At 41.0% G+C, this 22,685-nt stretch overlaps 3 protein-coding genes across 12 annotated transcripts in view; 2 read left to right on the top strand and 1 right to left on the bottom strand.

Annotated features, from left to right (window-relative positions):
• Nucleotides 1-6,476, top strand: part of map7b (microtubule-associated protein 7b) — a 19,865-nt gene extending 13,389 nt beyond the window's left edge. Inside the window, exons 9-20 of one of the 2 annotated variants that reach the window (XM_031870411.1) lie at nucleotides 1,094-1,213; nucleotides 1,974-2,146; nucleotides 2,951-3,090; nucleotides 3,269-3,498; nucleotides 3,584-3,734; nucleotides 3,820-4,000; nucleotides 4,110-4,214; nucleotides 4,313-4,363; nucleotides 4,447-4,480; nucleotides 4,619-4,733; nucleotides 4,846-5,027; nucleotides 5,327-6,476. In XM_031870411.1, coding sequence (XP_031726271.1) covers nucleotides 1,094-1,213; nucleotides 1,974-2,146; nucleotides 2,951-3,090; nucleotides 3,269-3,498; nucleotides 3,584-3,734; nucleotides 3,820-4,000; nucleotides 4,110-4,214; nucleotides 4,313-4,363; nucleotides 4,447-4,480; nucleotides 4,619-4,733; nucleotides 4,846-5,027; nucleotides 5,327-5,337 — 1,493 coding nt within the window. In that variant the 3' untranslated portion in view covers nucleotides 5,338-6,476. Of the gene's footprint in view, nucleotides 1-1,093; nucleotides 1,214-1,973; nucleotides 2,147-2,950; nucleotides 3,091-3,268; nucleotides 3,499-3,583; nucleotides 3,735-3,819; nucleotides 4,028-4,109; nucleotides 4,215-4,312; nucleotides 4,364-4,446; nucleotides 4,481-4,618; nucleotides 4,734-4,845; nucleotides 5,028-5,326 lie in introns of those variants that run through there. The other variant, XM_031870410.1, reaches the window with a different exon arrangement.
• A 787-nt stretch (nucleotides 6,477-7,263) lies between these two features.
• armc1l (armadillo repeat containing 1, like) lies at nucleotides 7,264-20,194 on the bottom strand. 9 transcript variants are annotated; one of them, XM_031870325.1, is made up of 9 exons: nucleotides 19,620-19,642; nucleotides 19,459-19,508; nucleotides 19,296-19,359; nucleotides 9,086-9,260; nucleotides 8,821-8,912; nucleotides 8,444-8,612; nucleotides 8,200-8,316; nucleotides 7,976-8,050; nucleotides 7,264-7,890 (listed from the first exon to the last, which is right to left on the bottom strand). In XM_031870325.1, exons 3-9 carry the CDS (start codon nucleotides 19,352-19,354, stop codon nucleotides 7,699-7,701), a joined length of 879 nt encoding a protein of 292 aa, XP_031726185.1. In that variant the 5' UTR covers nucleotides 19,355-19,359; nucleotides 19,459-19,508; nucleotides 19,620-19,642; the 3' UTR covers nucleotides 7,264-7,698. The 9 variants fall into 9 exon arrangements, 3 of the variants coding, with proteins under 3 accessions (XP_031726185.1, XP_031726184.1, XP_031726186.1); XM_031870324.1 differs by having other exon boundaries at nucleotides 19,459-20,194; XM_031870326.1 differs by lacking the exons at nucleotides 19,296-19,359; nucleotides 19,459-19,508; nucleotides 19,620-19,642 and adding an exon at nucleotides 9,678-10,063.
• On the top strand, nucleotides 9,830-14,693 carry mtfr2 (mitochondrial fission regulator 2). The gene is made up of 8 exons (XM_031870323.1): nucleotides 9,830-9,988; nucleotides 10,768-10,966; nucleotides 11,210-11,314; nucleotides 11,689-11,813; nucleotides 12,007-12,203; nucleotides 12,311-12,611; nucleotides 12,803-12,986; nucleotides 13,087-14,693. The coding sequence occupies exons 2-8, from the start codon at nucleotides 10,895-10,897 to the stop codon at nucleotides 13,129-13,131; spliced, it is 1,029 nt and encodes a 342-aa protein (XP_031726183.1). The 5' UTR covers nucleotides 9,830-9,988; nucleotides 10,768-10,894; the 3' UTR covers nucleotides 13,132-14,693.
• Nucleotides 20,195-22,685: the final 2,491 nt, after the last annotated feature.

Here is a 22,685-nt window from a genome sequence, read left to right as displayed (position 1 = left end):
TTGGGTTTCCCTGTTTTTTTTTTTTTCACCGGAGGAACAAACCCCCCCCCCCCCCCCCCCCAGCGTGACCCCTTTCTCTAATCCTCTGTAGGATAATCTTTTTGTTTTTGTGGGAACACTGTACACTGTTACAATCCAACAATCAGACGTGAGCATAATTATAGACATTTTATCACGTGCCAAGTTTCATGCTGCCAAGAAAAAAAACTCTGCACACTCAAACGGATACTGTTAGAAACGTCACACGCGAGTGCGACATGAACTGTGAAACCATTGCAGCGTTTGAATCCCATGAGGTGTAGATTAGAGACGTGGGTTCCTTTATACGGTTTCCAGCCCAGATGTATCTTTGCCCCTCACCCTGAAAATCTGCAACCTTGTGCTCTGCTTCATTATCAAGGCGAGCAGTGCTGCATGTTTTGTCTGACGAACTGTCCTTGGACTCTTCTAAGCGGCAAATCAAGTTATTGGGAAGATTAATTAACTGTTGAACTGTCCACTTCGGCTTCATAAACTACACATTATGTACAATATGCCAACTCACCTAGGTAGCAATGACTGCATGGCACAAACTTAAATCTTTCAGCCCTTCTTGAACTATTTGCCAGATAAATTCTGCACTATACTGTATGCTGCTGTATGCTGCTGGAATCCTGTAAATTTCCCCGCTGCGGGACTAATAAAGGATTATCTTAATTCATTTATTTCTTGAAGCTTAAAGACATTTTCTTAAAATGCAGATGTAATATATCCTTTGGTCTACCCTGTTTATTCGAATGCTCTCCTCCCTATGTTTGCTGCTGGTTTGCACTTCACTCCAGGCTATTTGCCTCCCTTCTTAATCAACAAACTGGTGCATGCAGGTGTAGGTGTAACATATCAGCCTGTGCATGCTTACGACTTCACTTAAGCTCTCGCTGACACTGCTGTGCAGTGCGAGGGAAGGAATGAGTAGCAAATACAGTAATTATGCCTAGCTTATAATGTGCTTTGACTGATTGCTGAGGCTAATCAGTGGGCGGTTAATACTTTAAGTTGTTATCAAGCCTCATACGTTACGTGTGTGTGTGTGTGTGCGTGTGCGCGTGCTCAGGCCTGCGCCGGCTTCCGTTGACGCCATGGGAGAGCAATGTGGTGAACCGCCTGCTGCAGCCAACGCACTCCTACTTGGCTCGTAGTCGCAGTGCCATGAGTCTCTCTGGAGAGCAAACAGGTAATATACACACATCCCACAGGAGTGAGCCCTCCTGGCTCTCATGGTCAGCAGTAAGGGAAATAGAGGATGTTTAAAACTATGAATCACAGCTGGTGGTAGCGCGAGAAGTATTTACGCTCTTTATGTTTTGGCATCTTGAACCAGAACGGTTCCGGATGTTAATCAGATTTGGCGAGACTTAAAGCATTATAACCGTCTGAAACTTCCTACACCAGCCTGTGTCAGGCACTCAAAGCTCACACACACAAACACACACGTACATTTCTCTGCATGCATACTTGCTTTCACTTTCTCTGGGACTTTGTAGAGTAGGGCTTGGTTTGCCAAACCACTCCTATAGTGTGATAGCACAAAGTGAATGGAACATTTTCTCGATTGCGTTGTGGTTTTAAAAGTTGTCACAGTTTTTTTCTTTTTCTCACTCTCTAACCCGGTCTTACTAAATGCTTCTTTTAAAGGCATAACAACATATTTGCAGTTGTGCTTCAAATCCGCAGCACTAACACCTTTGTTCTCTTCTTCTCTGTTTCTACCAAACATCTTCTTTTTCATTCCTCTCGATCCTCCGCTGGTCCGCCCAAACTCACGCCTTCTCTCTATTAATTTGTGTGATATCCTTCACGTTCCTTCCTCTCCTTCTCGATGTCTTGCTCCTTGCTCCTCTTTATCAAACTTTCTGCTGATCAAACACTCCCACTGCCCTGCTCCATACCTTCCCCGTAAACACTCCGAACTCCCGCCTCCTACATCACCGTAGCCATGCCCGTTTGTCCTCGCTCAGTGTCCTGCCACCCCATGGGCTCCATGTCCTTCAAAGCGCTGCAGGCCCAGCCGCTTCCTCACTGCCGCAGCCAGGAGAGGAGCCTCAGCAAGGGGACGGTCTCGTCGTCCACCGCGACCGCTCGCAGGAGGACCGCCGGCACCGCACAGGTGCGTCATGTCATGAACCTGCACGTGTTTGACCGAATATCTAGACAAAATATGAGTTGTGACAAAAAGCTAGGTGCTTGTTTTTCTATGTGATGTAATATGTATAATCTTGTTGTTGACGTTTTCACACTGATGATGCCCAGATCAGTCGGACACACTGTGTTTGTGCCCTTCACACACAGACACACACATTACTGTACGCACTGTCCATCTGTCTGCTGCTGTGTCACAGCTTATTCCATTATAGTCTTAGGAGGACATCTCCTGTACTTTCTATTCCACATAGGGACCCATAAACACATGCATGAACCACACATGTACACAAACACATAATCCAGACACAACCCAGCATACTAGTGATACCACTTTTGTGCCATAATGTCTACATACTCTAACTGTAGGTCATTGTTAATGCAAGTGAGTTTTTTTTTTTTGCCTCCTCTACAAATAGGCGATAAATGCCTTGTGAGTTGGTCTTATTGAGAAAAGGTCCATTTTTAATTTTGGCAACAGGTTGTTTCTTTTTTTAGTTAAGTTGGTGCCAAGGGTTATGCACGGCCAAAGGAAGGCTGTCTGAGTCTAATCCTGTTGACGATCATCTTCTGCTGCGGTCAATAGGACAACATGGGTCGGGACACCCGCTGTCTTTGTACCACTTGATTACTTTGTGTGTTGCTGAGGACATTTTCGTGAAGCGCTATTTCAGTGACATTATGCTGCTGGCTTAATAAAAAAAAGATCCTGCCCATTTTCAATAATGATTTATTTGATCTCATTGTTTCCCTTCATCTCCTGCACCAATAGCAGAAGGACCGTGACCATGTCAGGAAGTCATGGAGCAACCTGTCCCTCCCACTGGCTCCCATTCTCACTTTGCCCCCCAAAATGCGCTCCTCTTCTCCGGGGAAGAAGAACAGAAAAGGGACAGTGCCCTCTCCTGGCAGGTAGGAGAACACAACCATGATGCCTGGCAGAGTGAGGTACATAAGCAGATTTGTCACAAATTGGAGTAATAGATTACTGAGAGCAGGGTGGGTGAGGGTGTAACAAGGTTTTGGGCAATAATACAAGTAAACTACGTTCCATGAAAACCATTCTAATTGCTTTTGTTCCTGCACACAGGCCTCCACAAAAGTCAGTAGGGCGCCCCCCGACCCCCAAGCTGCTTAAGTCTCCGGGGGCAGACGACCCAGGGAATCTTCGTCCCTTCAGGGTCACACTGGAGAGCCCCCAACCCACCAGAGCCCCTGAAGAGGAGGAAGAAGAGCAGGTTCTCGGTCCTCTTCAGCCTCGACCTCAGCCAGTGGGTCAGAACAAGACCAGCAGTGAACAGACAACACCAGCAGTCAGTGGTCAGTTGCCACCCTTTTCACATCCACATTATCATGCAGTTTATAAGATACACTGGTTCAAATTCTCGTGTATGATGCCTTCTAGAGAGCGTAAGCAGTCCTCCAGGCCACAGGCACTCAGCAGGCACCACAGATCCAGAGGAGGCGAGTCGTATCCTGGCCGAGAATCGGCGCCTGGCCCGCGAGCAGAGAGAGCGAGAGGAAGAGGAGCGAAAGCAGCAGGAGGAGCAGCGGAGGTGAATTGGCTGCGCTGCTTGTGAACTTGGATAATACTGAAGGTGCATCTGCATCCTCGAATGTGATTCATCTGTGTTTGTACAGGTTAGCGCAAGAAGAGATGGCTCGCCGTAAGGCCGAGGAGCGCGTGAAGAGAGAAGAGGAGGCTCAGCGTCAGGCGGAGGAGACGAAAAGGAAGGAGGAGGTGGAGAGAAAGGAGGAGAGAAAGGTGGAGGAAGAGAGACTTCAGAAAGAGAGTGAGGAGGCAGAGAAACTCCAGAAACAGGTGGGAGAAAGTGTGCAAGCGAACTAAAGACTACACTTTGCAATCCCACCCGAGACGTCTGTTGATCTCACAATAAAATCAAAACTCTGTGGGTGTTTGTGTTTGTTAGAAAGAGGAGGAAGAGTCTCGACAGAGAGAAGAGGCGGAGCGACTGAGGCAGGAGAGAGAGAAACACTTCCAGAAAGAAGAGGCTGAACGCCTGGAGCGAAAAAAGGTGACACATGTTCACACACACACACACACACACACACACACAGTTGTAACATAATATGCCAGAAGTGCAGTGCATGTAAAAGCTTTTTTTTTCACCAGCGTCTGGAGGAGATCATGAAGAGAACAAGACGTTCAGACCCAGCAGAGAAGGTAAAGGCTGACACAAATGTGGAATGTGACTAAACATGAAGAACCTCTGTATTCATTCTCTTGTTATTCTTTCCCATCTGTAGAAAGTTGTTCCCAACAGGAATGGAGACAACGCAGGTAACTGCATTTTTTTTCTATAATCATACCTTCTTTTATTATTCTGAAAAAATTAATAATCACTTTTGCCATGTATCCACTTCAGTTGTTCTCATGATGCTGTGTCTGACTGCTGTGTTGGTTTTCTCTCGTCACCAGTGACACCTGCTGATCCTAGTCCATCTGCAGTGACGGCGTCACCGACACACAACAGCAACAGCAACGGTCGCCAACCTGAGCCCGACACCACAGCACTGAGCCATCCTGACCAGAGGTAGATTTACAGCAAACGTAATATAAAGTGTAAAGGTTTTTTGGGCTATAGATTATCACATTGGTGGCTGCAATGAGGGTAACGCTTTCCTTTCCATCCTCTGTTTTTCCAGGGAGAACGGGGAGTTCGAAGAGGTGATTGTGCTGCCTTCACATTCCAGGTTGTCTCCTCCTGAGGGAGAGGAGCAGCAGGAGGAGGAGGAGGAGAAGAGAGTTCCTGTCTTAGCCTTCAGGGAGAACGGTCTACTAAAGCCTCTGAGTGGAATAGAGGATATCTCAGCCCAGCAGGGACCAGGTCAATAAGCGTCCTCTTCCTGCATTGCCCCTGGTTCTTTCATTTGTCATTATCTACTAAACCACTTCTTCTCTAGTATATTCTCTTTGTATAGCTACAGAAGACGTTGCTCACTGCAGTTAGCTTTAGATGTGATTATCCTTTAAATCTGATCTGATAACGTTGATCCTGCTACACAGCGTTACTGAGCTACTACGGAGTCTGTGAATCCTGTTGTATTGTCAGAAGATACTTTTTTTTTATTTTTTATTTAGCGTCATAGCAGCTGACAGTTTTCGTTGTTGCCCTTGTTTGTTTAGATGTTGCCTGATGCCCCGTTAGACCGAGATGATTCCACGCCCAGAGAGACGGGAAGTGAGATGGCCAGAGAAGGGGTATCACAGAGCTGTTGGACTGAATCAAAGGAAGGACTCGCAGCAGCACAGTCGGAACCTTCCAGAGGTTTACTTCCTCAACCTCCCACGACAGAAGAGCGCCGCAGCCATTTCCCAAAGATCTCCCTAAAGCATCTTCAGAAGAGTTTCTTCTCCCTCAACAAACAATATGGAGAATAGATCGTCTCTCTATAACATCATTACACTCGGTCACAAAGTTCTGTGTGCAGCCCCAACTACCCCTGATTCTGAAGTGAATGTCTGGAAATCACAGGAGGAGTGAATGCCTATTCCATCTTGTGACTCTTGTGATGTTTGTGTGTGTGTTTGTTTGTGCAGATGAGAGACTAATAATGATGTAAACTGAGATCAGCTGTAAAGTCTTCAGCCATGATACTTGAAGAGATTTGTTTTTGTTGCTGTAGAAGACACTGTAATCCGATTGAGATCAGCAATGTGACGTTTTAACTGGAACTTGCACAACAGGCTCCGAATTACAAGGTTTCATTAACGCGTTTGCTCTCGTTAACTGGAACCTCATAATTATTCATTTTCAATGTTTCCATTGAAGTGTTCCAGAAGAAATGGGATAAACGAATGTCTGTGCATGAAGTTGTATTAAGACTACAGGAAAGTGTCATGTAATGTAATATATTTTTGCCGTGTCTACAGTGTGTAGGACTAGAGGTTATTATTGGGGTGAGGCGGGGGGGCGTTGGAGTATTATGGAGTTTAAGTTAAATGACAAAATGAAAATACTGTCAACTGACAATTAGGGTGTAAACTACTGATTATTTTTGTTTAGTTTTATTTAATTGCTGTACAGATGAAATGTGATTCTTTGTCTCGTCCTCGATACTGTCCGTTTAAATTGAGAAAAAAAAGAACCTGCTTTGACGTTAAGTCCCGCCCTTTCCTTTCATTCGTTTACCCCGTCAGTGCTGCATCCCAAATCCAGTTACACTACACATCTACGCGTTGGATGTTGACTTTTGTTTTCGCCAAGCAAATACAAAAAGGTTTAAAATCATTTGCTGGTGACGTATAATCTGATTAGTTTGATCTTTTTGATAAAGGATTCAAGAAGAAATGCTGCTAATTTTGACGTTCCTTTGCCTTACCGCATTATAGAGAGAATGAGGCGACTTGTCTTTCTCACTGAAATGAAATTATGCATTCCCAGCGTGAGCTTCGACGTTCTGGCCACATGCCAGCGGCTTCATGTTAAGTTTATGAAAACTCATGAAGTGTTATGTCATCATATAAAGGCTGTACTGTCAAACAACTGGTCCTTTATACGACTTTTCATTAATGAAAGACAAGAGAGGGGGATTAAAGTAAAACACTGGAACCAAACCATAACACTTCTGTGATATTCACTTCCAGTAACGCTGCTCTCTGAGCATTTATTTCTCAAACCTTTGCACTTAAATTTCCTCTTTGTTCAAATCTTGCTGTACCACCAAAAATGGAGGGAAACTTCTGGGTTATGTAGTGCTGGTTTCTGCTAGTACACAGCATTGTTCGACTTGGCAGCTTGACTTATGAAAATAAATTGCTTGTAAATATACATATCCTATAAATTAAGTTTGAAAGCCAATATATTTTACTAAGCCTGACTGAGACTCAGAAAACAAACAAGTCCTTTACTTCACGAGAGGCTGTGGGATGAGATCTTTGAACCTCTGTAAAGCTCAAATCACTGTACAACTGTTGCAGCTGTACTGTTTGGCAAGTAAATAAAACTTTTTGAAATTGATAACCTATTCACCGATGTGGTATTGCAATGACTGTCTTCTTTGATCCAAAATACAGAATGATGGGAAGATAAAAGAATTTACAGTGCGCATTGAAAACATGGAATACTTTGTAGATTTATTTTAGCAGAAACCAAAACGACTACCAACGAACAGCAGGATATACAGAACACAATCTTCTAACTGTACAGACAGTGACAGTCATGAATTATTTTATACACACGAGAGAAAGTGGACAGTTTGACCGAGATTAAGAAAATATGTACATCAAGTGGATAGAAAACAAAAATGTATGTTCAGGGACAAAAGATATTTTTCAAGTGTGTCTCCATTCAACTAAGAAACCCACTTTTGTACATGTTGATAATTTGTAGTTTTTCACAAGAATTGACGTCAACTTGGTGAAGTTGACCATGCACACAAAGCCCGGATGTTGGCGTGTAGTGTGCCAACATCCAGTAATGTCCACTTCTGTAACATACAGAGCAGTTGTAGTCTTTTAGCACAACTTTGCGTCACTGGATCGCAGGGAATCAAACCTCACCAGTAGAACGTTTTGGTGAGGAAACTGGCGGCAGAGCTGAGCCAGCTTCCACTGGAATCTTCCTTCGCTGTGGTGCGGGAAATGGCTCGGTCGACCTCCCTCTCTGGGCTCTCCTCTTCTGGGAGGTAGTCTGGTAGAGCAGAGTTTTGCTGCACCTCCACTCCAGACTGGTCCAGAAGGATAAAAACCTGAAGAAAACGATCCTTGGTTTATTCTCCCGCGGATACTCAAATAGTGTGGCGTCAAAATGTGTGCTCTATGACCCCCGCTCACCTCTTCTCCTGCCTCATTCTTAACCACCTGCTGAGCTGACAGCACCTTAGTGGCAGCAATGGCGGACGCCAGACTCTGGAAAATATAAAGGCGGTGACACCAAAGATCAGAAGCGGATTTGATAATGCAATAATACTAACGTTGCATATAACTACAGGGATATAAACTAACATTTTTAACAGCCCAGTGTCTTCCTAAGCAGACGCTGATAGAAAGTGTTGTACCTCAGTGGGCAGGTCAGAACGGATGCGGACCGTGCATCTCTTGGAAGCCATCTGGAAGGTGAAGCTGATCACTCCTTTGACCTTTAGAAGAGCCTCCTCACACAAGCCTCTCTGGTCCTTGATACGAGAGGGAGACTATTAGTTAACATTAGTAACTTTCTGGCAATAATAATAATTAGTATAGTTGCTGTCATGCATAGGAGTGTGTGTGTGTTTGTGTGTGTTTGTCAGTCAGCCCACTCACAGTGCTGTCCAGCCCCTGGATGTGAAGAGTGACAGACTTGGCCTTCTTGTGGGTGGAGTTGATAAAGAACTGGGATTTCTTTCTACTCTCAGGTATGCGTGGCACAGGTGCACTCAGAATGCCAAACAACTCCTGGGCCAAGGCAGTGATGTCAACAGACAGGCCCTCCCTATATGGAGAGACATTATATTTAATGTAAACTGGTTACAAAACCCTGAATTGCCATCCACATATTTGGGTCTAAGTGCTATTACATGAAATACTAAATGCATATGAGAAAAAAAGTAATGTAGTTAAAGCTGTAGACAGGTCAAGCAAGTCTTATTGGAAATTGCAAGTAAAAAAACATTTGAGTCGCCAAGAAAACATCTCCTCACCTCCCAATGAGATCCTCCAGGCTCACCATCATACCCAGTTCATTCTTCATGGTGGAGATGTTGGGGGTCAACTCAGCCAAGTAGCGCAGGGTCTGAGGACAAAAGATGGATTCAAATATGCAGTTCATTTATGATAACAGGTCCACCCAGCGACCCTACGTGTTAAAACGTGCCTATGGTAAACGTAGGCATAAAATACTGGTCTGGTCCCTGTAATGTGTAATCAGCAGGAAGATGCAGGACGAGTTCAGCCTCCATCACCCACCTGGACGGTTGCAAACAGCACGTCTGGGTTCTGGTGGTCCAGGAAGAGAACCAGCCCGGGCAGACAGCCCTGATCCTGGACGATCATCTCTCGGTTTTGCGGCTCGGAGGCCAGGTCCCGCAGCTGGCTGACTACCGACAGTGCGTCCATCATCTGCGTTAACTCTTCACCGGATCTGAAACGGAGAATGGTAAACGTAATTTAAAGGTTAACGTCAACTACAATCGGTACCGTGATGAACGTTGAACTAAGTTAGGAAAAAGCAAGTCAACGTTATGACTGGATGATTTTAGATAACGTGACGGTCACTGGTGTGTGTTTAAGCTAGGAAGCTCAAGGTAAGAAGCTAACGTTAGTTTATTGAAGTTAGTTTATTAATCGCGAGCGTTAACGTTGTGGCTAGCTAAAGATGCTACCGTTAGCTAATTTTGAACCCAGGAAGAAGCGGACCAACGTACGAAAAACACATTATTTTGTTCCGTTGCACCGTTTGAACACAACACTATAAGATTGCCACAACAAATAATAATATAAACGCCCTTAAAATACGGTGAATGTGGTAAAAATGAAGTTTTTTGTGATGTTTTCTTACCCGGGAGAAGAAGCAGCTCGTGTACAAAAATACAAATTTGGTGCTGGGTTTTCGTGACACGCGATTGGTCGACTAGACGTTGCCCCCTCTGTACGATCGCCTTCTCCTATTGGCTGTTCATGTTACTTCTGTATCTACAGCCAATCAGAGGAGTCGATGCTGCTGCAGCTTTATTTGACTTCACTCAGACTTGCTTCCTGGACTCGTGAGTTATTGGTGTTTATCTGCAGTCACAGTTTATATTATTGGTTACTATGAAGATATCCGACAAATGTAGCTTCCAATGCACGTTTTGACAAGAACAGTCCACAGTAAGTACGCACATATTTCAGTTTATCCCGTACGTTTTCCTGGTGTGGCGGTTTAGTTATGATGAGCCACGCAGCGCTACAGAAGGAAACACTGCGGTGCTGTGCGGGCTGACTGCATTGCCCGCAGCAGGTTACTCTTCTAAGGGTAAAGCCACAATCCACTCTGGACCGTCGGTTGTGCTGATTCAATACGATTTTTTTCCGCCAAGTCAGCATGCAACGGTAGACTCGTTGATTTAAAGTTTGTAATATGACATCCTAAAAAAAGGGTTAATTTGAATTCTCTCAGCCATTCTGTTTCATAAACGTGCACATTTGTTTTTGGTAGGTTTTCCTTTACTGGCTTTTCAAGATTAACCTATTTCAGTCTGCAGGCAACTTTAATGTGTAGGTAACATTTAAGTTAATTTGTATAGCACCTAAGGGTTTAAATAGGAGCCAAATATACATTTAGATATTAAAGAAACAAAAGGTAAAATTATAATTAACACTTCAATAGTATATTCAAAAATACATAATAATGTCCCAAAACACTTGGCAATTCACAATAGTGTTTCCCCCCCATAACACATTCCGTTATTTACAATAGTACTGTTTTCGAGAGGCCTCTAAAGACGACATTACAGTAGTGAAGCTACTAACTTCACTTTTAACTTCTTGCATTAGGTTCATGTTGTAATTGTCTTCTTCATGTTAGAATCTACGTCCATAACTTGATTTGTTGTTTTCAGGGATTCACGTACTGACTTTGCTGCGTTGTCTGTTTTGTCTCGTTTCAGGTGTAAAGTATGTGACTTGGTGCCGTCCACTCTGCGTTGGCCTCTTACCAAGTTAGTCAGCAGAAAGAGGATATTTGCAGTCATCAGCTGGTGCTTTTAAAGAAAAACAAAAAAAAAAGTCCTTCCAATGTCTTTAGTAGAGGATATTCTGGATGTGCTGCGCGTCGTCCTGGAGTACTTTGGAATGGCTCCAGACATGGTGAGTCCAAAGACGCACTGTTAAAATGATGTCATCCCGGGCTGTCATGGGGCTTATTATTTGTTTTTATCGGTGCCAAGTATCAGCAGCAGTGTCACCTTGCTCCCTAAAAGTTAACTGACCAAGCGCAGGTGGAAGAGTAGCAATTTTCAACCAAGATCGTGTGTGTGTGTGTGTGTGTGTGTGTGTGTGTGTGTGTGTGTGTGTGTGTGTGTGTGTGTGTGTGTCATCTTTTGCGTGTAGCTGGTTCCAGTGTGGGATAGTCAGCTGTGCGGCCAGTATCGCAGCGTTGTGCGGATGATTGGGACCAACCTCCATCTGACGCCTACACCACGAGTCCACTTTCAGGTACCGTCCTACTTTCTAACAGACTGAAGATGATCTGGAACCATACATTAGTCTTCACCTCTTCAAATTCAACACAGCCACACAGTGGAACTATGGGCTTTTTGTTAAGACTTGCTAATAAAGAAATGTTTGTGACCTGATTTTAAATGATACATTTGTCACATAGTACTTCCTAAGCAGACGCAATACTTTTTCCTAAGCTGAGCTAAAGTGCGTGTTTGTTTTAACATGACACGCACACACCAAAGACATTCACTCATTTTACAGTGGTGCACCTTCCTTCCAAGTTTAAACCAACTAAGTTCTGTGGTTTATTTTGTCATGTAGTCGGGGTCAAAGTGTGTAAACCTTCGTTGTCCACGTTTGGTCCTTAGGTCCCTCTGCTCGGCTATGGGCCCAACGGTTACGTCGACATCCCTGTGGAGACACCGTCCATCCCCTCGTTCGCTGACGTCATGTGGGTGTTTGAGGATGAGGGGGAGACCTTTGCCAAGACCCGGTAAGGACACAATACAAACACACGGTCAGGTTCATTTTGGCCACTGCAAGTTTACAGAAAACAAAACCATGTTCACTTACATGCAATTCACTGTAGAAATGCATTACCTGCATGGATTTATGAAAACACACTCATTTAGTTTGTTTCGGGTGTGAAAATATTTAATATTGAAACTGATATATGGTCTCAATAGGAACCGTTTACCTCCGAAGAAGGGAAATACTGTAAATCGGGACGTGGTGAGATTCCCAGGACCGACCAAGAATAGAACCCAGATGGGAGGCAGATCAGCTGGTTCAGACGCTCTGCAGAAGATCACAGCGCTGGAGAGCGAGCTGCTCGAACTACGAGCTCAGATAGCCATGATCGTTACGGCCGCTCCAGCCTCAGGTGCACACGCTTTGTATCTTGTCTCGACATCTTTTTCGCGAAATGCACAAATATGTCAAGTCCAGCAAATTTAACAACCATTCTGTGCTCTTTCAACGTTTCGTTAGGTCGGACGGAGTCCCCGAATACCCCGGGCTCGCCTTTGATGTCTTCTATCCTTCCCCGAGCTCTCACCTCCACGCCTCGCTGTGCTGCTCCCCCTCCACCACCACCACCTCCTCCTCCTTCCTGCCTTGGTTCCCTCGCTGAGACTCCGTCTGTATTAGAGCTGATCCGCCAGCGCAGGACGAACGACAACAACCTTGACAAGGCTCAGCGCAAGCCCCAGGACTCGCAAGCAAAAGGGTTCCCATCCATGCTGGATGTTCTCAAGGACTTAAATCAAGTGAAATTGCGCTCAGTGGAGAGGTAGGCATTAGGAATGAAAGGAGATTGGTGTGTCAGAATTTCTTTTTTGTTTTGTTTTTTTGAGTTTTGCGCTCCGCATGCTCACGTTACCACAGTCTTGGAAAGGGAGGAGTGAGCAGAGGGGTGTTGGTTGGCAGTTAAATGCCACCAAGTCAAACAGGCATCGACATTTTTCATTCTTTCTTCTGTAGGTCACCGGGGGGAAGACCGGTCGGAAGGAGGCGCAGTAAGGGAGGCACACCATCGCTTAACGACCCAGCGGCTCTCATCGCTGAAGCGCTAAAGAGAAAGTTTGCCCAGCATCGCCACAGCAGCTCCTCTGACAAAGAGAACTCACTAGAACTCTCACCGTTCGGCAGTCCAGAAACACCCATGGTTTGTTTTCCCCAGAGCCACACACACACACACACACACACACACACCTCAGACTCACACACCTCTGTCAGCTGGTCTGCTAATCTGATGCCTCTTTCAGGTTCCTCTCCATATCAGACGCAGTCAGGGGCGCCTCCACCTCTGAGTCCGCTGATCTGACCCCAAACTGTCAAAAGTCAGACACCCCATCAGCCAATGACCGCTCCCACAGATGTGCCTCTCAAGACGAATTACTCCTGCAGCTGCTGACTTATGTTTCATTTTTACTTTTGTTTGTCTTTTCTTTTGTTCTTGTAAGAGTGTTTGTCTCACAATGAACAAAGTGCTTGTGTCTCATGTTACGTGTCTCATTGTTGGGAGGCTTGAATGTATGTTTGTGTTTTCAGCGATTGCTGTGAACAAGGAATTTGGTCCAGTTTTGTTTTTGTACAGCGGAGTCTTATGTTTCCAGTGTTATTCATACATTGATGAGATCTTTTTAAATGTAATAATGTATTAAAAGCAGGTGTGCACTGTAGCTTGTAGCCATCCTGCTTAAAGTCACTTTGTGAGGCCTTATAGTTCTTCCCTCAACCATGTGAAATGAGCAGTGGGTATTGAGATTCATGCAGCTCTCTTCTATGCAACTGCTGTTTCAGGTTTTATTATATATTAAAGTGTTAAAGTGCACTGATCCATTTTGTTGTCCTTCTTTTCATGTTCCCGACCAATTCAGTATATTTCCAAAGCCAGTTGTAGCTATTTTGAACATTGCTATGATTAGATCACTGTGACCTCACAAAACATGTTTTGGGCCATAACCTCAAGACAATGTCACACAGATGTCAAATATGATAAAATGATGAAGTGACGACATTTTGGACAGACGTGGATGTGAACTTGACCGTTTGGTGAAGGCTCACAACGAACGGTAAATGTAGTTTAACCATGACAGCTGCCTTTGCGTCTTGCTTCAAATGAGCTGCTGCCGTTCACTGCGTGCTACAAGGCAAGTAAATGTCTTCTGACTTGGAGAGAAGATGACCTTAAATAACTTATATTATATAGAAACATAGTTTATATTTATTTAATAATTCAAGTTTATCTTACTAACAGTTCTTTATCATTCTCTACTCTTATCATAATCTTACCTGAGCTGCTGCTGTTCACTGTGGATGACATAGTGAGCAAGAATAGGTGTTAACATAATCCAGAGAAAGTAATGTACTGTATATCATTGTGTAAACATGTATATCTATAAAAAATAAGTATCCTATCTTACGAACCATTGTTTCTCTTTGTGTATTCTCAAGTTACTCTAACACCGGAGCTGCCGCTGAACACTTTGAATGAAAGGGTGAGTACTGCATAATTTAACAATAATTTGCACTGGTACATCATGTTTATCCTTTTTTATTTCATGAAGAGCACAACCAATTATTTGAAAAACCTACGGTAGGTTTATCAAAGAGTTTGCTGTTGTGTCCTGAAATGAATGCTATGCTATGGCAAGGCAAGTTTATTTATATAGCACATTTCAACAACAAGGCAATTCAAAGCGCTTCACATAAAAGCATCAAAACATAAGGCAAAAGAAAAGGAGCTTTAATCAAGTCATTAAAACATTAATAAAAGTTGCAGTGCAGTTTAAGAAATAGAATACACGAGTGAAATGCAGGAAATTGATTAATATCCTTGAATCTGGTTCAATTAAAGACAGCAGCAAACAGAAAAGTTTTCAATCTTTATTTAAAGGAGCTGAGGGTCTCAGCAGACCTGCAGCTTTCAATTAAGACCATTTTACACAAATGTCTGATACAACAACGCGATAACATGGTTTTAAACTGCAACTGGATTGGTTGGGAGAGCATATAACTTAACATCTCCGTCGATCCAAATAAATAATAACAATGTTAAGTCATAGACTATAATATATATTATATAAATAATAAAACATACGTATACTATATAGTATGTTCACAGTTTGGTTAGCCAAAGAAGAAAAGCTGCCTCAAATTGATAACTTAGACCAGGGGTCTCAAACTCATTTTCACTCTGGGCCACATCAGCGTCATGGTCGCCCTCAAAGGGCCGGGTGTAAATGTAAGACCGTGTAAATGTAACTACTCCTAACATATTTTTAAATAACTCTCTGCATTTGATTATTGTTTATTCAAGTGTAAAAATATTGTACAGTCAGTTATATAAATGTAAAAATATATTTAAGCACATTTCTGTTATTATAATTTAAATCCTTTTAATTTAGGGTTAATAAACCCACATTACTCTATCAAAGATCAAACTTTTAAAGAAAATAGCAAAGACAAATATCAAACAAGTTATTACAATAACTTTTTTCAAAGCTTAAAATCCTTTCAAGGGTGCGTTTGCACAATCCCACGTGAAGTATTTCATGTGTTTTAAAGCCACGTTTAAAGTAGTCTTCAATGTTCTCACAATACATTTCCATTTCAAGTGTAGGGTAACCAGCCAAAGACCTGCTTCTGTGACTGTGTGTTTAAGTATCTCATCATTTTGACTTTCTATCTCAGAATTATGACTTTCTATCATAGTTATGACTTTCTATCTCATAACCTCGACTTTCTATCTCATCATTTCGACTATGGGGATATTTTTATTATCAAGTCTAAGTCTAAGTCTTTTTTTTTTTTAACTGGCGGATTCGCGGGCCACATAAAATGACGTGGCGGGCCGGATTTGGCCCGCGGGCCGGGAGTTTGAGACCCCTGTCTTAGACTATTCACATTCCCACATCAGTCACACATCGTTGTGTGTAAAAAGAAGTTCATATTTTAAGTGGCCAAATGCAGCCTTTCCAGAGCTGCTTTCATGGCTATAAACCCTGAATGTTGGTATATTACAAAGAACCTGCTAGTCATAAAGGCATTGAATATACTTTTCAGCTTCATCTCTGAATTGTAGGTGTCTGTGTCCTCCTCCTCCTCCTCTTCCTCCTCCGGTGAGAATGTGACTGTGAGAAAAACAAAAGAAAAGTGGACTTTAGACCATTAAATGTTATAATGCTATTCAGTTATATTTAGCTTTATTAAGATGTAAAGACAAGGAACTATTAATGCAATACAAAATATGCAAATACATGTGTCTAGAATAATGGCATAAAAGGTTGACCTCTCCACCGCAGCTGCATTTAGTCTGACTTAATGAGTGCGTGTTTGTTTTTGTCAGAAAAAGCAAATCATGAAAAACAACTGAATTTGTGCTTAACAAAGAGTGCACCGGGGAAAACCCAATTAGTTAATACTACACCTGCAAGCTTGAGTCATAAAATATAATTAAACATACAAGCAATCAGATCTGTCCTTATTGCCAGTGAAATAATAAAAGATTATCTGATTAAATAAAGCTTAATGTAATTAAATAAATGAATATACTCATTGAAGGACAGCGTCTTACAAAACATTTTAACCACAATTCACAACACAAACACACTCTGAGCTTCTTGTAGCTTAACGTCCTTTGCTCTCCTTTCGAAGAGGACAATATTTGGGGAAAAGGTCTGTCAAGGAAATTTACTTTGATTGAGAGGAGATCCACGATGCTTTGAATCAGTTTGAGTCTGGAGGATCCCACTCCATGGGAGTTTCCTCATCCTCAGGATGGGGGGATTGGAAAGGTCTCACAGAACTGCAACACAACAGTTGCACAGAGAGACGTAGAAGTAAATSAGATAGATTAGTGGCATGTTAGTGGATTGTGCCCACACAAACATAAATTCAGGATGACATTAAAGTAAGACATCACTGTGTAAAGTAAAGTGAATATGTTTTTAAACTACAGTAACCTGTTAGCTCCATGTCCAGCACCAAAAGCAGCCCCCTAGCCATGCAAGGAGAAAAAAAGAATACATAAATCTAACTGCAGCAAAAATATATTTATCGGTTAACAAAAATGTCCCTTTAAATGTAAGTAAGTAAAATGTATTTATAAAGTGCTTTTCACAGACATTAGTCACAAAGTGCTTAACAGGAGTGGAATTATAAGCATAACACAAAGTGACCTCGTAATGTCCTTCGGATTGCCATACACCCTTTGTCCTCTGGGGGTCAAAAATGACCCTGCCTGGTTTGACTGTTATTTAAAGCATAAAGTATAAATTATTAATCAATTCTGTTTCACACATTTAGTTTTACTTCAGTCTAACCACAAATTTCCCTTCGTTTTGGAATTTAGGGCCAATAGACCTTGTTTTGACGACTGTACGCTAGCTGCTAATGTTGCTACCACACACAACTCTGATTCATTCAGTTCACTACTCATTCTGCTACCTTTTGCGCAGCACTAGTCCTCCCAAATCCAAAACATGTCACTTCAAACTAAATAGTATGAACCTTACTTGTTGATAAGGAATGGGAAATGTCATATCATCGTAGATGATTTCACCAGGAAATCCCTCTGCATTATCTACACATTCGATAGATATCTGCAATATCATCAAAACAAGTATCGTAAGATTCCCATAGAGACCAGTTCCACTTCAACAGCAAATTGCATGATTTAATGCTGAATTTCTCTAAATGCTAGCAACAACAATATTTTAAACAAACTTACGGGGAGTCCATTTACAGTCGCCATTTTAATGGTTCATCACTGAATATTTTTACGTTGCAGTTACATGCTGGCGCCAGACCACGTCAGTGTTCAACATTGTATGAATTAAACGTTACAACAATGTTGAGGATCTTTTTTTTATTACAGAAGGAAAATCTGTTATTCCAAACTAAAATATGATTTATTTAGAAAATACCACTCGCAGTGAAAAATATCAGTAACTCTCTCCCTCTATAAAGAAATATCAAAACTACTTTTTACACAGCCCTAGTCCTTCAAAATCCCAAATAAGACTATTTGGACTTCTCTTTCTAACAATTTGTTCACAAGAGTTCTAACAGGGAGTTAGACCTCTCTGTCGGACAACATACTATATATTTCTTTGTCTGTAAATTGATTTTGCCAAAACAGAACATACCTTTTTTTTTTTTTTTTTAGATCCTTACAAAATCTTGACCTTTCCTTCGTTCATGTTGGTCTGCTTTGGTCCTCTGTTTCAGATAATTACCGTCTCGTGGTTATGATTCAAACCATAGGAACTTCCCACCATAAATAGAGGATAAGGAATTGTAATGTCATTACAATTCCTTTCACTTCCGCAAATAGTTGCAGGTGCCTTGTGTTTCCTTTATATTGTCTTATTATAGATTTGCCTTATCTAACCTGTAAGGTCCTAGTCCATCACCAGAAGCAGTCCACTCTATAATGGTATCCTGGCCATGAAAAACAAATACAAAACATGCACTACATAATTTAATTTGTTTTTAATTTAAGACCATATATTTGGACTGTGCATTCCAAACTAAATGGTAAACCTTACTTGTTCAGAAGAAATAGCAAATGTTCTATCGCCATAGACGACCACACGAGGAACTCCGTCGGCATTGTCCACACACTCGATGGAAATATGCAATGCCATCAAAAATGTATTATAAAAATGAAATGCTTCATATAATTCCCATATTATGATACTGACACTTTAACTGCAAAGTTATGACCTCTATATTTGTTGACAGTTTACTGTAAAGCAATGGGCCTGTAATTATCTAGGCTACATACATACCAGCTCTGTCCTTAATGACTGGCACTAACGGAACAGACAGCATTGAGTCTGTCAAAAAGCCATGAGAGGAGCTAATCTCGGACTAGGATATTTAAGGTGTTCAGCTACAAACACACTTGATTATAATTCAATAAATTCACCTCCAAATACCTACTTTACCAAATACTTGTATTTCAGCCGAAAATGTTTAAACTTACACGTGTTGTTAATTGTTTGAGGGACTCCATTGTTCTTTCTTCCCCATGCATTATATTCGGTTTCGTTCGACCACGTCAGTCATGCTTATCGAATATGATATTATGCTAATTAATGTACAGCAATGTTGAGACTGTCAAAATGATTTTTCAATAATAACATTAAATCTTTTCCCTTGGTTATTTCTGACAACAGTTTTTCAATTGTGTCAGACTTTTTATTTTAACAGGAAGAATCTCTCATCAATTTATCTTATACACTAACTAACTTAGTTTTTTTATAAAAAATATGATCCACTGTAAAAATATAAAAGTACCTCTCGCCCTCCATAAAAACATACCAAAACTAATAACTCCAAAGCATATTTCCAACTATGTATTCCATATATGCTGATGACACATGATTGAACATGTGTTCCCAAACAAAGAACATTAAATTGTTCATCATTATGCCCCCAAAACCTAAAGAAAAATAAAACATACCTGTTTTCTTGAGACAGAACATGGGTTATTGAGTTTTCCTCTTTTCCTTGGTTCAACATCTCAGCTGTGAGATTGAAAAAACAGATAGTCCATGCTCATTGGTTGGATTATATATATCTATTCAACATCTTTTAGAGACATTCTTCTTCTGAATTATACTTGCCGATCGTCAACCACTCAAAACAAGGTTAATTTCCTGGAAGTGCTCACCACCTTGGCACAAAGAATAGACAAACATCATGTCCTGTGTTTTTTTGATTCATCTAAGATCAACGAGAGCTCCTTGCTTATGATGATGAACTGTGCATTTTCCTCTTTACATACCACAGATGCGCACTGGTGATTGTGTTTCTGTTAACAAAGGAAACTTTATTCTGCTAACAACTATTTACCGCAAACCACAAACCCATATAGCCCACGTGCCAGAAGCACGTGGGCTGCAATTGTTATCTTCCCTTTTGCAAGGTGGAGCAACTCCACTCTGCTTCTGCTTCTGCTGCTGCGGCACTTATTAGGTACACAATTGCAAGTGTTTTTTAATTATATGAATAAAATGACCACTGTTGTAATTATTAAGGACAGCTGTGCATAAGAATAATTCCCTCGTGGATTTTTAAAGAAAAATAGTCAAAACTGGAAACACTTTATTTCTACAAAGCTAAACCCATGTTTGAAATAGTGACTTGGTATTAACTTTAGGCTACCATAGGCAAATTAAACATGCCATCATACAGATCAAAACTACAACTACAAAATCAGATGTCTTTAAAAGAGAAAGATAATTCCTCTGGACAATAGCTATTCCAAAAATAGGATTTATTATATGTAATGTAATTATATGAAATTGAATTGCGGGTATTTTCTATAAATGTAACTGCAAGGTTCTATTGTAGTATAAACATGATAAGTTGATACTACGCTTCTGAATTTGTAAGTTGTTTCTACATCAAATTCAATGATTCAATGATATGTTTTCTCAAACCAGTCATATGTAGTCAAATGAGTCGTGTATGCTGCAGAATACACTTGTTACTTGACAACTACCAACACTGAAACCCATTACGGATATTTGAAAATTGATGTTGAAATCACAACTATCCTCCTTTTTTTGCTAATAAACCTGAAGCCAGTCCAAAACAAACATATACTTGACCTAATAAAAACTTACTTGACTTGGATGTTTACCTTCATACGTGTGGTGGGAAAAATCTATTCAATAGTACCGAGTGAGTCCTATAATACTGAATACTGAAACAAGAAACATTGAGGAAAGACGTTTGTCTTTAAAGTATTTATTCTCTGGCCAGAGAAGGCGTCACCATCATACAGAATGCAGTTCAGTCTGAGGATGAGCCAAGAGGCCTTTTTTGCAAAAAATTGTATGTATAATATGCATTGTAGGATGGAGCACAAGTTCAAAATATGCCTATTCGAAAAACCAAAGTTAAACAAACTCACCAAACTGGCACATGTATTTTCAATAAAAACACAAACATCCTTCAAACTGACCTATAAAGTAAAGGAAAGGAAATTTTGACATGAAAGCACATGGTGTGGTGAAAGAAGTACTCATATCCTTTATTCAAGCAAAAGTACTGATAACACAATGTTAAAGTATTTAATTACAAGTAAAAGTCCTGCATTCAAAAATGTTTGGAAGTATTATGAGCTAAATTAACAGTTTTAAAAGTAAAGGTATTTGTATTCAGAAAATCCCTGTTATAAGATAAATTACATTATTTATACTGATGCTTAAGGCTACTTTAAAATCAACAGACAAAAGAATGAGAGACAACAGTGGAGAGCTCGAGAATGCTCCGGGAGAGACATTAATAGAGGAGGTACAGGGTGCCGACAAAATACCTGGCAGAGAGCAGGAGAAGAGGATGCCAGGGATTCTCAAAGCGCAGAGAGACCAGCGGGATATTGGACACAAAGATCAGGGAGCTCCCCTGATCTCCCCTACTGTGTTCTCAGCACACAGTAGGGGAGAACCTCAGGTATTTACATTAGATACAATTGATCAACATTTTCAAGCTGCCCTTTGACACCTTCAATTAGCCCCCCCCCCCCCCCCCTCTTCCTCCCAGTCGTACAAAGACATTTGTCTCTCCTATCTCTGAGAATCTTAAAACCTCCACACTCTCGGGTCAAACTGCACCCCCCCATTTGGTTGCTTCTCAGCTATAGCATTGTCCTGTCTAACATTGGATACAGCATAAATTAATTCACAGTAGAAATGTCCTTAGCACACTGAAATATTCTATCACATACGACAGAAAGGGTGTGTTCTCATTTCTATCATGCTCAACCTGCAGAGTAAAACCCAATAGAGTCCCTGTGTGTACCTTCATAATAATACAATAATACAACTCCTACAGCCTTTCTTTGAATTTCTACAGGATATATGAAACAATATAAAATCAGCAGCAGAAGACGTTGTCAAGTGTCACCCACGTCCTGCTATTTCACACAACCTATCAAAATGTAAAGGAAGCACAAATCATGCAAGTGTTTAATGTTATAATAAATAATTTTTTCATGATGTCTTCCCTTCACTGAACCTAGTGACAGAATATCTCACATACAAGTAAACCCAAAGGACTCGACACAAAACAGTTCTCATACCCACTAAAGCAATACTTCAAAGGTTCAATGTTTATTGTTATTATATTGTTATAATACATTAATATTATTTGTAGGGGACCATGGACAATATTAAACACATCATTTACATAATAAAGAATTTAGACAATAGCTATTCCAAAAATAGGATTTATTATATGTAATGTAATTATATGAAATTGAATTGCGGGTATTTTCTATAATTGTAACTGCAGGGTTCTATTGTAGTATAAACATGATAAGTTGATACAAAGCTTCTGAATTTGTAAGCTGTTTCTACATAAAATTCAATGATTTAATATGTTTTTTCAAACCAGTCAGTGTGAGAAATCTCGAAACACAAATTGACCAATTTAGTTAATATTGAGTAAGATGTAATATTAGTAATAACATCCTTCAAAAGTGTTGATATTTTTATGGATAACAAGAAAAACAAAGTAAAGTCGATTTTTATTTTTATATTCCAAAATGACAAATATGCTGCAGCATACACTTGTTATTGCAGGAAGTCAAGGGGACTCGTGCTATCGGCTGCAACTGCCAACAAGGCAGTGTAGAAACACTTTAGCTGTTGCACTAAAGGATAATGTGGTTGGTGGTTAGGCTCTGCTGCAGAGTATACTTGTTACTGCAGGATGTCAACTGTTCCATTTACTGCAGTTCAGTGTGGTTAGGACTTATAGATTCAGTTAGAGCTCTCAGACAACAGACGACTACTAACACTGAAACCCATTACGGATATTTGAAAATTGATGTTGAAATCAC

This window comes from Anarrhichthys ocellatus, unplaced genomic scaffold (assembly GCF_004355925.1).
Source record: "Anarrhichthys ocellatus isolate YVR2014 unplaced genomic scaffold, GSC_Weel_1.0 scaffold52, whole genome shotgun sequence".
NCBI classification, from domain to species: Eukaryota; Metazoa; Chordata; class Actinopteri; order Perciformes; family Anarhichadidae; genus Anarrhichthys; species Anarrhichthys ocellatus.
This window is presented reverse-complemented; position numbering and strand designations above follow the sequence as displayed.

What these genes read in the sequence shown, in the direction of transcription:
- mtfr2 (XM_031870323.1), top strand. Translation starts at nt 10,895, where the DNA reads ATGTCTTTAGTAGAGGATATTCTGGATGTGCTGCGCGTCGTCCTGGAG. An exon ending in CACCACGAGTCCACTTTCAG is followed by an intron (nt 11,315 to 11,688) that starts GTACCGTCCTAC and finishes TTTGGTCCTTAG; the next exon opens with GTCCCTCTGCTCGGCTATGG. An exon ending in TACGGCCGCTCCAGCCTCAG is followed by an intron (nt 12,204 to 12,310) that starts GTGCACACGCTT and finishes ACGTTTCGTTAG; the next exon opens with GTCGGACGGAGTCCCCGAAT.
- armc1l (XM_031870324.1), bottom strand. Translation starts at nt 19,354, where the DNA reads ATGTTGAACCAAGGAAAAGAGGAAAACTCAATAACCCATGTTCTGTCT. An exon ending in TGCTGTTTGCAACCGTCCAG is followed by an intron (nt 8,913 to 9,085) that starts GTGGGTGATGGA and finishes TTTTGTCCTCAG; the next exon opens with ACCCTGCGCTACTTGGCTGA. An exon ending in TCCAGGGGCTGGACAGCACT is followed by an intron (nt 8,317 to 8,443) that starts GTGAGTGGGCTG and finishes TCTCGTATCAAG; the next exon opens with GACCAGAGAGGCTTGTGTGA.